At 40.6% G+C, this 15,000-nt stretch overlaps 1 protein-coding gene across 3 annotated transcripts in view; it reads left to right on the forward strand.

Moving 5' to 3' along the window:
* adgrl1b (adhesion G protein-coupled receptor L1b) overlaps window positions 1-15,000 on the forward strand; it is a 92,205-nt gene that overhangs the window by 45,060 nt on the left and 32,145 nt on the right. For all 3 annotated transcript variants that reach the window (XM_077197490.1, XM_077197489.1, XM_077197491.1), the window contains exons 5-8: window positions 4,932-5,139; window positions 9,118-9,382; window positions 10,361-10,688; window positions 14,185-14,481. In XM_077197490.1, the coding sequence (XP_077053605.1) occupies window positions 4,932-5,139; window positions 9,118-9,382; window positions 10,361-10,688; window positions 14,185-14,481 (1,098 nt within the window). The remainder of the gene's footprint in view (window positions 1-4,931; window positions 5,140-9,117; window positions 9,383-10,360; window positions 10,689-14,184; window positions 14,482-15,000) is intronic.

The raw sequence follows: 15,000 nt of genomic DNA on the forward strand, positions 1-15,000 counted from the left end.
TGTTATCTCAGAATAAACCCCCCTCAGGCTGATCAAGTCCTCATCATCCTGTCGGGGGTTATTTAGAGAGAACCACCGGCTGGATGTACATTATCCCTTACATAAACACCTTCAGTGTAAACACGTCTCAGTTCAGATACTTTCAGTCTTTTACCTTTGAAATGTATCACAATGGAAACATGCATAAACACCTTCAGTATAAACCAGGCTTCTCATCATCTCTCCTCTCCTCTGCTGTCCTCATCCCTCTCTTCCCTCTATGTGTTTGCGCTCTTCCTCCTCAGTCGCTCCCTCTCTCCACTCCTCCGCTGGGTGTGTAGTGCTGTGGGGATCAGGGTGTGTTTTCTGTCTCCTCCTGCAGGGCGGCGCTGGAAACACTCTCCGTTTGTTCTTGCAGAGCGGAGCTGACGGACACACTCATTCACTCGCTCATTCATTGATTCCCTTCTTCTTTTTGCAGTGTGTCGTGTGGTGTGAGACAGCAGAAAGTAATACTGTGATGAAATTTTTGATGCAAAATTACAGGCGTAATTTTTTAGGTTCCACTTGCACAGCGGGTTTGCTGAGCGATGCACACTGATGCTTTCATTTCTCCTTTTATACAGGATTATATATAGGATCGTGTGTGTGTGTGTGTGTGTGTGTGTGTGTGTGTGTGTGTGTGTGTGTGTGTGTGTGTGTGTGTGTATCGTCTATCTAAAGGGTCCAGGCTGTCTGTGCCACTTTGCTGAACCTCTGGAAGAAACTGTGTGTTTGTGTTGGACTTTTTCTGGCATGTAAAGGCCTATTCACACCGACAGCCAAACGCAAACACAATAAACATCATCATATGATTTACTCTCAGGAAATTCTCATTGAAATTCACCATAACTGATTGAAAGTGAATTGCGCTGCGGTCGTTCACATGCTTTGAGTTGTTTTGCACAATCAGCGTTATTATCATTAACTAAAGCCAAAACTATAACTATTTAAAACTTTAGTTTAATTGAAATGGAATGAATGTTAACTGAAATATAATAAAATATATATTTTTTAAAACGTTCAATTATACTTTCAGTAAATATTTCAATATTTTAGACTGAATATTTTACAGTCTTGGCTTGTTTTACTTTAAAACTGAAAATAACTACACTAAAACTGAGAAAAATATCAAAACTTTTTTTTTATATATATTTAAAAACAAATACACAAAACAATTACTTAAACTAAAATTACAATGAAATTACTAAAACGTCTCATGTTAGAAGGGGAACGAGACGCTGTGTCCCCTAGAGGGCGCTATGGGGAACGTAATGCTGAAGTGATGAGTGCGAAACACAAATTGAGAGTAAAACATGCTAGGTGCTGAGCACCTAATCGAGATTAAATGCCCGGTAGTAAACGAGATTTTAATCGAGTTTTAAAAATGGATATTGTTGAAGCCATTCTGATATGCAATGGTATGATTCTTATATGCCCTATTGGCTGAGCTAAGTCAAAGGACTCAAAGGAGTCCTCAACCCTAAGGTGCACCAGCAACGATCATAGAGCTTCTCAAGAATGGAGGCCTCAACACCATGACTCTATAGAGAGGAAGCCTAACTGCATTCATATTCAGGCCAGCGTTCAAGGAGCCTAACACTGAAGAGTGGAGGCCTGAAACAAGAGGCCTAGCAATGCTCTAGCCGAAGAGCAATACCAAGAAAGCTCAGAAAGGGCTAAGAATTGAGCTGATCGGAGGCGTCAATACAACAACTCTCATAATGAGAAGAGGCCTAGCAACACTCCACACTAAGGACAGTGGGGTTCACTAGGACCCAATGAGGCTCCTAGTGAAAGTGAAAAAGTGAAAGTGACACGTGATGGCCAAGTATAGTAACCCATACTTGGAATTTGACCTCTGCATTTAACCCATCCAAGTAAGTGCACAAACATTAGGAGCAGAGTAGTGAGTAGTGAACACACACACACTGCAAACGTGGATACACACACCCGGAGCAGCGGGCAGCCTTGAGTGGCGCCCGGGGAGCGATTGGGGGTTAGGTGCCTTGCTCAAGGACACCTCAGTCATATTCCTGCCGGTACTGGAATCGAACCAGCAACCTTTGAATCACCAGTCCAACTCTGTTACCATTAGGCCATGACTGCCCCCATGACTGTAGAGGGCCTAACAACCTAGTGTACTACCCTACTGCCTAGCCTAGCTCTAGGAGTGGAGGCCTCATTAAAGATAACTCTCTCTAGCACGAGGAGGCCTAACAACGCTTGCAGTAGCCAAGGTGGCTCACAAAGAGCATAACAGCTTAGCAAACATTAGCTGAGCTCTAGGAGTGGAGGCCTCAGCATGACGACTCTCTAAATCAAGAGGAGACCTAACAATGCCCCACGCAGAGGACATCTCGCAAGGAGGCTCAAGAGAGCCTGCAACTTTCAATCGCTATCTGGGGAGCGGAGGCCTCAATAAAGATGAATCTCTCTAGCAAGAGGAGGCCTAACAACCAACTGTCTGGTTTATAATGCAAAATACAACTCGTTGATCACATTCCTGAAAAAAATTATATTAATTTAGTTTATTAGTGTCTACCCAGCTAACAAAAATATGCTCTAAGAACAATTTTCTATCATTACCAATAAGTTATGAAAACATTATTTCTTAATGTTCTCAGAACATTGAAAAGTTTCATTTTTTTCAATATTTTAAAGACATTTTTCTTGGTTTTGCGAACATTAAGAAACCAATCCATTCTTCAAACATTATTGGAATGTTAGTTTTGAATGTTCTCTGAACGTTATGAAGCAAGTCGTAACTTTTTAAAAACGTTAAATGAACGGCCAACTAAATCATTTCAGAAATAAAACATTCCATGAACGATGTGTAAATAATAGTTTTGTGCTAATGTTTTGAGAACATTGTTAAAGACCAGATAACTCTGAATGACCATTCTGTTAATGTTGCTGAAAGAACGTTTGTTCGTAACTTTGAGAGAACCTTAAGACAATGTTCACTGTTAGCTGGGACGTTTCCGGCTCTGGTGTGAATAGGTCCATATATGAATGTGAATGTCTCTAATAATCTTATATTTTCAGCAGCAAGTGTGTTGAATCAATCTCTCAATCGCTTCTATTGTTTTTTTGTTTTGGGTGGGGGGTGGAGGGATGGAGAGTGGACAGAGTGATTGAGGGAAGACAGAAGAACACTTAATGAATATTCATAATGCTTCAGATTATCTAAATGATCACCACATCAATGATTGGTGATGTTTAATTGAGGCATAGCTAGTTCCTGTCCCTTACCCTACCATACCATCACTCTCTCTCTCTCTTTCTCGCCCCCCCCCTTCTCTCTCTCTCTCTCTCTCTCTCTCTCTCTTTCCGTTGCAATAGTTTTGTCCCCCTCTCTTTTGTCTTTCTCCCTCATGTTTCTCCTCATGTCTAATGAATTTAACTTGACCTTTAAGCTTGAAAAGAAACGGAAGACTCTGCTGTTGAACTGAAATGTCTCTTTTTTCTCTCTTCTGTACACCTTCTGCCTGTCTCTCTCTTTGTGTCTCTCTCTTTCTGTCTCTCTCTTTTTCTTCATTTATACCTCTCTCCCCCTCTCTATTTCAACGCTTGAATAGAAGTGGACCAAAAAGGTAAAGATCATGTTAACGCCGCAGTTTCTCTCTCCTGTCTCTCTTCATCTCCTCATCTTGTCTTCCTCTCTCTTTCTGTCTCTCTCACTCTCTCTCTTTTCTCCCTGGCCCTTGTGATGTGCTCTAGTTTGATGCAGCTCCTTCATTTTCCTCCTTCTCTTGTTCACAAACCTTACAAACACAAGGATGAACTTCCTCTCTCTTTTCTTTTTCTTCTTTCTCTCTCTCTCTCTCTTTTACACACGCACTCACTTGTTTTCTGCTCTCCCCTTTGATTTGCTTGCTGTTTGAAGCTCATTTATCCTCAGATCCAAATGACACGCGTGTCTCTGTTCATCCCTTTGCTTCCCTCAGGACCTGTTGTCGTTTATTTAGCATTTAAAAAGAAAACAACTTCTTTTCTTTTAGTAACTGTGTGCACATGCCGTGTTCCTGAAGTGCTTGACCTGAGTGAGTGGATGTGACAAGAGTGACAGCTGTCCCAGCCAATCCCTGTCCTCTGTGTGAACTAACCCGCATCTCATTGGCTCCAAGGTTCCTGTAGCCCCGCCCCCTCTCTCATGACTCTACCTCAAAAACTCTAACCAAAAGTGAAATGTAGCAAACCAGTTTATGACAGCAAACATACAATTTTATCTATCTATCTATCTATCTATCTATCTATCTATCTATCTATCTATCTATCTATCTATCTATCTATCTATCTATCTATCTATCTATCTATCTATCTATCTATCTATCTATCTATCTATCTATCTATCTATCTATCTGTCTGTTCACCTATGTATCTATCAATCTGTCTATCTATCTGTTCACCTATCTATCTGTCTATCTATCCATCTATCTATCTATCTATCTATCTATCTATCTATCTATCTATCTATCTATCTATCTATCTATCTATCTATCTATCTATCTATCTATTTATCTGTTTACATATCTATCTGTCTGTCTATCTATCTATCTATCTATCTATCTATCTATCTATCTATCTATCTATCTATCTATCTATCTATCTATCTATCTATCTATCTATCTATCTATCTATCTATCTATCTATCTATCTATGCTTCCACACACTCTTATAATGAAATTGTATTTTCATCTTCATTAAATCTCTCTTTCTCACACACACAGGCACTCATGATACAGCAATAGGTAGTGTATGATGTGTGTTTGTGTTGTGTGTGTGTGTGTGTGTGTGTGTATGTGTGTAGAATAGATCTATTTATAAGATCTACTCTTTTTTTAGTCTAATACACGTCATCCCCTACTCCTGCTCATCTCTGTTATCGCTCTGTCTCTCTCCATCTCTAGTTTTTGTGTGTCCTGGGACATTAATGCGAGTGTTGGAGCCCAGTTCTGTGCGGGAGGCGGAGCATCAGTCGGGGGCGTGGTGTAAAGACCCTCTGCAAGCAGGCGATAGGCTGTACGTGATGCCCTGGACGCCCTATCGCACAGATATGCTGTATGAATACGCTTCCTGGGACGACTACATCCAAAACAGGGTCACCACCACCTATAAGTGAGTTTGCGCCATAGACAGTGATAAAATATGGGCGTAGTGTCCCTGACGTCACCCATAGTGTTTCTTAAGAGCATTTTTGAAGCCCAAAGCCGGAGCCGGAGCCTTTTTGTTAACACGTCACTCCTGGTAAAAGTAAAATGTGCTGTGAGGCGGATTAGCTGAGGTGACGTGACGCTAACAGACAGCAGACAAACAGCTAGTAGTGACATCAGCGGCGATCCACCTGTCACTCAAGTGACCACGCCCTTAATTATGCAGAACTTTAAGTCTTAATATAATTTAAACGGATGAGTTATAAAAACATTCCCCCCCTCACAGTCGTCATGAAGGGCAAAATTAGTTATATAGACCAAAACCACTTTTTGCACCAGGCTGTAAACATGTTTTTTCTGCTGTAAAGTTGGGGATATTACAGTTTTTCTCAGTCGCTGTGGTACATTTCTCGAATCATCCTCATTTTTTTCTCAAAAAAATTCATACAAATAGCAAGACACCATGTGTACGGATAAGACAGTCAAATTGCTTAGTCATGTTGTCAATATAACAGTGTACTCTGGAGGGATGTTCTGATGTAAACTATGGCTAAAATTATTGTAAATAATTTGTTTGATTTGAGTTTGATTGCAAGAGACTGGACAAGATTCACATTTACGCTTTTACTGTTTGTACATTAAACAGTACTGTTGACAGACCATGTCATTGCGATACAGAGAGGAAAAGACAGCACTGCATAGCACAAAGAAAAAAACAAAAACAAAAAAAGTAGAAATGTGAACACAGGGCAATCTCCTTAGGCAAAACTGTACATGCAGTGCTGTAGGAATTACAGTGAGTCTTCCTACAGCTCCTGACGTTCCTGTCTGTTGGGCCACACATTCTCATCCACATCGCAACGAATATCTTCTCTTGCGATGCGATGCATCCATGGCAGCCAGAACGGTCATCTGTGTGTGTGGCTGCCGATCATATACTTTCCATCTCCATGCTGAGAAAAATTCCTCAATGGGGTTAAGCCTTAAGGGATGGGGAGTAGGGTGAGAGAAACTCTGTTGTGGGCCGTAAACCATTGCCTGATGATGTTGGAGTGATGGAAACTGACATTGTCCCAAACTATCATGTACTTTGGCAGGTCATCTCCAATCTGACCCCTCTCTTGTCCAGGGATGAGATCCCTGAAGAGAGTGTCTAAAAAGGTGACAAGACGCTCTGTATTGTTTGGGCCAATAATGGGAACATGCGTTAGCAGCACTCGTGTTATGTTCCCGCCCGTTGGCCTGGCACATCAACTGTAGATCTGTGGCCGATGATATTTCGCCCACGCCTTCTGCGTTTCATTAGGTTGAAGCCAGCCTCATCCATGTAGATGTGCGGTGCTTCACTTGCTTCCAGTTCCATTATACGTTATATCCACACATATAGACACAAAATTTGTTTTATGAATTACATGCATTTTCATTTTGGGCAAGATACAGTTACATCAAATGTATACAGCACATATTGCATCTTCTTTTCTACAGCCATAGCAAATGTGTAAAGGTCACACTTTACTGTACTGTATATCACTATACGATGTTCACTGTGAGGTACAGTTGCTGCATGCTCATGCATGTTTTCCCTGTATAAACTGGTAGCGCAGCTTCCTCACTCTTTCAGTATTTCTTTCATATGAAACAGTGTACAGCTGCTTTATATCAATTTGGTGTCTTTTCAGCACCCTGTCAATGGTTGAGATGCTGACAGTTTGGATGTTTTCAAAGATGTTGTTGTCCTCTATAATGGCACTCTTTATCTCCCTTAGTCTTATGGCATTGTTTTCTACAACCATGGTGCAAATAGCCTCCTCCTGTTCAGTGTGAAACGGCCTCTGCCGCCCCTGTGAAGCTGTCTTGCAGTCCTATGTGGAAAAAATATAGTAATCTAAAACACAAAATTGAGTAAGATAAAATGTCACTGTTTAAAGTATACTTACTGTATATTGTAAAATGCAAGTGGAATACTGTAATATTGTATGAAGCATTACAGAAAGTATACAGTAGTACAGTACAGTGCCTATTGTTAGATTACAGACCTGTTCTGTCGACGAAAAGTCTGAATGATTGAGGAAACAGTGGTTCTCCCAACATTTGTCTGCACCATTCGACCAGCCTCGGCCTTTGTACTTCCCTCAAATCCTGATGTACTCGTTACATCATAAGAAGAATGGCATCTACGCTAATTTTAGTGTCTTTGTTTATCCCGAGGTTTTCCCGCAGCCTGCCGGATCCAGGCCATATCCAGATCTGACGAAGGACTTTCGCCTGGACCCGATGACAATGCAGTGCTGAAGTGCCAACTAGCCTCTCCCTATGGAGGATCCCTATACCACTCTACAGATAAAGCGTTGTGGAATTTTTCGGTTCGCGTACCTACCCAAAGTGATAAGATAAAATAAAAATTCTGCATAAAAATTTATAGACAAGTAGTTTGTTTAGGCATGGTTTGTAAGGAATTACAAACCTGCACACATATATTCAAACGCACATAACTATAGAATCAATTCTTAATGCGCATGTGAACGCCATCAGAGTCTATCACAGGTTCACGTTTAAAGTCTGTTTAGAGAGAACGGTGTCGTCTTAGCGGCCCCTAATTTAATAACAAATGATCATTTAGACGGAAGTGAATCAATCAAAACTAACTTTAGCTGGAAAAAACATTTTTCAAGAGCCACTATAAAACCAAACCAATATCTGTTACCTTAAATTATATGTTTATCTCTGTAAAGCTGCTTTGAAACAATCTACATTTTTAAAAGCGCTATATAAATGAGGATGCCTTGACTTGACTTTGTAAGCCCATGATTGAGAACGTGGTCTACAAGTGTGGCTCTTATCTCATCAGGAACACGCATATGTCCTCAGCCTCTTCTGCCTCTACCTCTGCCTCTGTTTTGCCTCCCAACCCCTCTGTTACATTGTGTTGTGCTCCGGCTAAATATATACTTGCCAGTTGATGGTTCATGAGATGCACCTTCGTTAGAGAAAGTAAAGATTCTCCTGGGAGCAATTTACCAATTCAGGACAGATTTAGAAAAAAAGTCTAATAGAAATGTATAGAAATATGCTTGACATATTATGACAACTTGTTCAACCATTTTGCATGTAAAGACTTATGCTATGAACTAATGCCTAAATGTTGTGGGGGGTGAGACTATTCAACAGAGACCCATTATAATACATTTTGATCAACATGACATAAGCAATTGATAATGTAGGGAAACAGCAGAGTTAAACAGTACATAATCATTTGCATGGATGTACCAAAGCATTTGCAACTTGTTCAAAGAAACTGCTTTTTTGATGTGCAAAAGTGACACAGTGATGTGAAGATTGAACAGGTAGTTTTGAGAATTTCAATTCTGATCTGAGAAATGTACCAAAGCGACTGAGAAAAACTGTAACATTCTGGTTTATGGGATTGACTCTCTTTTGGAGCCGGTCTCTAGTGGCCAGCAGATGAACTGCAGTTTAAGTCACTTCCGTGTTGGGTTCAAGAGAGAGACTGAAAGTTTGCCGCTTGGTTTGCACAATTAAATTTGGTTTTGAAGGCTTTGTGAATGCGACTACATAATGAATGATGAAGGTTGTATGAATGCTACTGAATTAACATGCATCTGAATCAACATGCACCAATGCTACATTTTTCTAAATGTCATAATCATTTGTTAACAAACAAGTATTCATTAATTCATTGTTTCTGTCTTTAATTATTACTTTGTTTAAATTAATACATTTTTAGCTAACTGTGATTTTGTATATGTGCATTTCTGAAATACATATCTTGGACAGTTACCTCTGATAACAGATCACTCTAAGTTGTAATATGGACTCATACATTTTCTGTAAAGCTGCTTTGAAACGATGTGTATTGTGAAAAGCGCTATACAAGTAAATGTGAATTGAATTTAATACTGTAACGTTTCTGTGTAATCGACAGGTTGCCGAGTCGAGTGGACGGCACCGGTTTTGTTGTGTATGACGGGGCCGTGTTCTACAATAAAGAACGCACACGCAACATTGTGAAATACGACCTGCGAACTCGCATCAAGAGCGGCGAAGCCATTATCGCAACCGCCAACTATCACGACACGTCGCCGTACCGCTGGGGCGGGAAATCCGACATCGACCTCGCCGTGGACGAACACGGGCTTTGGGTCATATACGCCACTGAAGCTAACAGCGGACGTCTGGTTGTTAGCCAGGTGAACTTCCTGTTCACATCTTCTCTGCATTGTTCTGATCATTGTTCTGTTCTGTTATTAGTGGTGCTTGCCAGAGGCAAGGCATCACTATTGTTATTCGTCATACTTATTATTATTCTGGACAAAAGTTTGGCACGCTACTCCTCCCACACCATTTGTCATAGACCCATGAATGAGGCGTGAAATCGTGCGAATTATTGAGAAGAGGTGTGCTATGACTTTTATAAGCGATCGGATGTACGATGCTCGCAAAGCGGGCGAAAAAGCTGGTGAAAAAGTCCCATAGACTTAACATTGCAGAATTTTCATGAATTAAAATCCACACTGCCGTTTTCACACACCAAGGACCTGAGTACCCGTTCTCTCTCTCTCACTCATTTGACTCATCTTATCAAGCAGCCAATAAGTAATAAACTAAAATCTTCATAGCCACACCCTAGCAACCAGTTACAGCACCCTAGCAACCATCCCATAGCCTTCCATTGAATAATAGATGAGAGCATCAGAGCATCATAGAGATCGAATTAGGCAGACATCCAGTCTATTGGTTTAACCCTGCTAACTGTCTAGCCACACCCTAGTTACCATATAGAGCACCCTAGCAACCCAAACCCAGAATGGGATATCTTCAAATCTGAATGTCATAGAGGCATTGAGGTTGGTCTATATCATTCACACTGACAAGCAGTCTTTGTAGTAACGTCATTGGCAGCTGCCAAGCCACTCCCTAGCAACCAAACAGTGAATAGCTACATGCTAATAACGACTAACTAAGTGTTGAATAACATGTTAAGCAGTCTATACAAATTCCATAGTAACCATCTGTGGCAACTACAAACTGCCTAGCATCACCCTAGCAACCACTCAAAACACCCTAGCAACCGAGTGCCGAGTTTTGCCACTGCAAGCACCACTCACATTTTCTTCAGGAAATGTACATTCTAGTTCTTTCCATAATCCGATTTGCTCGTGTCTCAGGTGAACCCGTACACACTGCGTTTCGAGGGGACGTGGCAGACGAGCTTCGAGAAGCGTATGGCGTCCGACGCGTTCGTGGCGTGTGGCATCTTGTATGCGGTTCGATCTGTGTACCAGGACGATGACAGCGAAGTTGGTGGAGACCTGATCCTGTATGCCTACGACACGCGTCGAAACCGCGAGGAGCCGGTGAGAATCCCGTTCCCAAACCCGTACCAGCACATCTCGTCCATCAGCTACAACCCCAGAGACAACCAGCTGTACGTCTGGAACAACTACATTGTCCTTCGCTACCCGCTGGATTTCAACCCGCCGCAGCCCACCACAGGTAACGCCTCAGAATCTGAAACCATACTCTTACGGAACAAAAATATATGGGAATATACTGCAAAATATAAAGCTATATACATGGTTGGGAATCAGGAATCGGAAACTTGTTTGTAAAATTTAAATTTCGATTCCTCTTATTGATTCCTTTGTGAGCATTTCAAATGACTTTATTTAAACCATTCAAACACGAGACGACTCTGTTTTCTGTTTTCTCTGTTTTCATGTGTAACAGTGTATTGAATCCGTGCAGCTCTTAAAGTGACAGCAGCCTATATTCCTGTAACGCCACACAATCTCAAACGGTACTTAAGCCGGGTGCACACTGTGCGATTTTGGCTGCGATTTGTAGCCTGCTGATCTTCATTGAATTTTGATATCAGATAGAGCCGGCCATAGCACAGCATAATAAGTAGCCATGCGGTTCACTTGGAGGGCGGGGGCAAAAGCGCCGGGTTATTCAGTATGGAAATACACACAGACAATGACACGCCACGCCCCTACTGCATGCTAGAATCTCCGAAAACAAGCCGCTTTCAACCTCAAAATGTACGCTTTTAAATATACCAATACTGCTATCTCAAACATGTAGAGGCTTCTTCGTGATTTCAATTAACAGATTCTGCAAAAAATTTAAATTCACCAATTTTGAAAAAAAACTCTTCTTTCTCATTTTGCTCGAAAGTTGTGCTGCCGACTTGTGTCCCTGGTTTCGGTGACGGGTCACATTTGCAGCCAAGAGGACCCTACTGTGTTATAATGAGGAGAATGGGAGATCATTCCCTATCCTAACCTAGAGGTCCACATAATGAGGAAAAGATGTTGCCAATACCGTCTTAGAGAACAAAGAACCCCTTCTGTCATATTCTTCATGCTGAGACTACCATCCTAGAATTCTTTCAACTAGCCATGACCAAAATTAATGTTAGTGTAAGTAGGCAGTGTCAGATTTGACTCTCAGACCTGCGAGTGTAACTTCTCCTACGACGACTGTTAACCCTCTGGCGTCCTATGTGTTTTTGGGGTCCTGGAGGTGTTCTGACATGCTCAAACATTTGTGCTTTTTTCAGTTATTTATAAACATGTTAATGGCAAAGGTGTAAATTCACTCTATGTGGCACAAACAGGGCTACCATAATATGTTAGCAAGATGTATGTACATGTTTGTATTTTTGAGAGAATATTGTTTATGCATGGTTATTGAAAAAACTAAAACTTAAAGTCTCTGAAATAAGGCCACAAAACACATACTAAATATGTGTCCACAAGACTTTTGACTAATGGATGTTCTCGCCTAGGATTTTTGCTTCAAAATGATCTGAAAATCATCCTGCCTAATCATTAACATAAAACAATACATTGATTTAAATTTAGTAAAACACTTTTTGTTTGGAAAGGCAATATGCGAAATGGGCGTGACTCATGTATAATGGTCTGATTCACACCTGTGAAGACAAAAGACCTGCTTAATGAGCCTGCATAATGAGCTTTTCACAGGTGTGTCACTGAGCCACAAGAAAGAATACAAGGACACAAGAAAAGAAATGTGTATATATACTACAAAATTGGTTCACAGTTGGAAACATCTATTAAAAAATAGTATTTTTCCACTTGTATTTTTGCTTGCAAATTGTATAATATCCAAGGTGAACATTTCTAGTAATTGTGTAGTTAATTCTCATACTGTATTTTCAGAAAGTTTTGGATATGTATCCTCTCCCCAAATTTGTCACTAATAAAACACAATACAAATAATTTGAAGAGAATGCTTATATTGACCTTTTAAGATTTTGTTTACATCTACCTTGTAAATATATTATTTGCTATTTTATTAAAAAGGTTATAATTACAGCAACAATTAAAATAACAATATTTCAAGTGTAATATTTCTTTGTAAAAACTAAAGTATACATTTTATCATACATATTTCAAATTTAAGGATTCATTAGTTTGAATAAAGCCTACATTGGAACAAACACTATAATAGCATCCTAGTTGATGACTTTATTTTTGACAAAACAAACATAGCCTAATATATTTAACATTTGAGCAGAAATTGGTGAACAAAAGCTTATTCAATGTGGCAGTAGTCTATAGTTTCGGCTACAGTAAACAGTTAATAATCTCTCCAAAAACTAGTCAACGAAATGTTGTCTTTCATATTTCGTCTGTAACATAGGCATATTGTTTGTTGTTTTTATGATAGCCTATATTAGGGCATATAAATATTAATTTGCAGTTTAATACGTTGCTAATACAAAGACATTTTAACGTTATTTCAACATATTTCAGTCGATTTTCACTCATCTCAGTATAGCAATAGGGTTTGGTAAAAACTGTTCAGTTCATTCATTCACACACAGACGCGATTCATATTTAAACAGTCTTTTTGCGGTTTACATACACTATGATATCGCGATTAGAACAATAATAATAAATAACTTACTTATCAGATGGATCCGTTGCTCCTCGGAATGAAAAAAAACAGCACATGTTCTGAGGTAAATGTCCCAGGATTATTCCTCACACAGCCTCGCAAGAAGAAATAGTAGGCTACATTAATCTGATGATTACATTTGTTGTGTTATCGCGTTTATGAGGGGCGTTGACACTTTGCATGTGTTGCTTCAGATCATTTGCGTTTGAATACCGCGCGCTCTCCGTGGGCGTGTCAGATTAGCAGAATAATGAGCTGAGAGAACGATAATGAGATCGGCTGACACCTCTCTCTTTTTTAATAGATTACATAAACAGAGAATATTTATTTTAGTTTTGAATTAGATATTTTAAAAGTACAAACTTAAATGATAATAAAGATATTTTGCTCATGCTTGTGTGAATAGTATTCGCTGAGCTTTGTTTAAGTTTAGAGACGTGCACCAGAAAAAAATTTAACGGAGACAGAGAGGCAGAAAGCACACCCTGTTTATTTTCTTCATTTTACAAAAGCACACGGTTTTGATGTTAATGTGAGTGTACACAAAAAAAAGAAGACCCTCTATAGTTTATAATCATGTATTGATTTTATTTATATGACCAAAAATGACGGAGTATTTTAAGTCTATGTTGCTGCTATGTGGAAAAAAAACAGCAAAACGCGCCGGCGCGTTTCTCGACCCCAGAGAGTTAAATTGTCTTAATTTTTCAAGACAAGCTGTGAACAAAATTAAAGTCACCATTTTCTTTGTAGCCACCATTTCCATCCCGCGTGTAATGCAGCTCACAGTCACCGAATGTGTCATTGATTGATGATATAAAACTCCAGACAAGTTTTCTTGCATGTGTCCGTTTTCCACTCTTCTTGACTGCCGTACAGTCGGACATTAGTGACAACTGAGATCTTACAGTGTGACATGACTTACAGCGATGATCATGTTCATACAGTCTGACAAGCAACAATCGTAAAGGACAATTATAAATTGCACATTGTGCACCCTGCTTTACTCTATTTGTTTTCTGTGTAACCTCATTGCACTGGTGTTTTACTCCTCTCTCAGATCCTCTCTCGACCCCTCTTCTCTCCACCACTCCACCGAACTCGCTCTCCACCACGGTGTCTCTGGGCTTCAGCTCCACCTCCACCCCGGCCGTGACCTTTCATCCGGTGGGAGCCATCAACAGGGCTCCGGCTGGGCGTCCCATCACAGCCACGGTCCCGGTGACCGTCAGGCCCCCCCGCCGCCCGCAGGGGCCGCGCACACCCGTGTGTGAGAGTCGCGTGACCCGCGGGGTCCAGTGGCCCCCAACCCACCGAGGGGAGACCGTGGAGAGACCCTGTCCCAAAGGATCCCTCGGTCAGTACATGCTTGTGTTACCATTAGGGCTGTCAATGTTGCGATACATTTTTTACAGTTTAAATGCGTTGTTAAAAAATGCGTGGTTTGTGTCTGTCCCTTTAAATGCAAATGAGCTTCTGCTCCCGGCACAGTGTGTGTGTGTGTGTGTGTGTGTGTGTGTGTGTGTGTGTGTGTTGTGTGTGTGTGTGCGTTTGCAGCTCCGATTACCTTTTCTCAACATGGACTCACCCCCGCGTGTTCCCGGGTGCGGGGTTTATGTAAATTTTAGGGTCAGTGACTAACCTGTGAAGAATCTTGTGTAGTTCCTACCAGCCATTTGTTGTAGTCCTTAAAAGTGATTTCTGTAAAAGAAAATATCTCCCTTTGCTTTGAACTTTGAGCGCTGTAACTTTGCAGATGGTGTTTATGCTCAAACAGCAACATTACACACTAACTATAGTTAGAAAAGTGAAATCACAATCAACCACCCGTTTAACGCAATTGACACAGCATTGTTTTATTATCTTTTATCTCATG

The sequence above is a fragment of the Siphateles boraxobius genome, unplaced genomic scaffold (assembly GCF_051911475.1).
Source record: "Siphateles boraxobius isolate OS27281-9 unplaced genomic scaffold, OSU_SipBor_1 111, whole genome shotgun sequence".
Taxonomy (NCBI): Eukaryota; Metazoa; Chordata; class Actinopteri; order Cypriniformes; family Leuciscidae; genus Siphateles; species Siphateles boraxobius.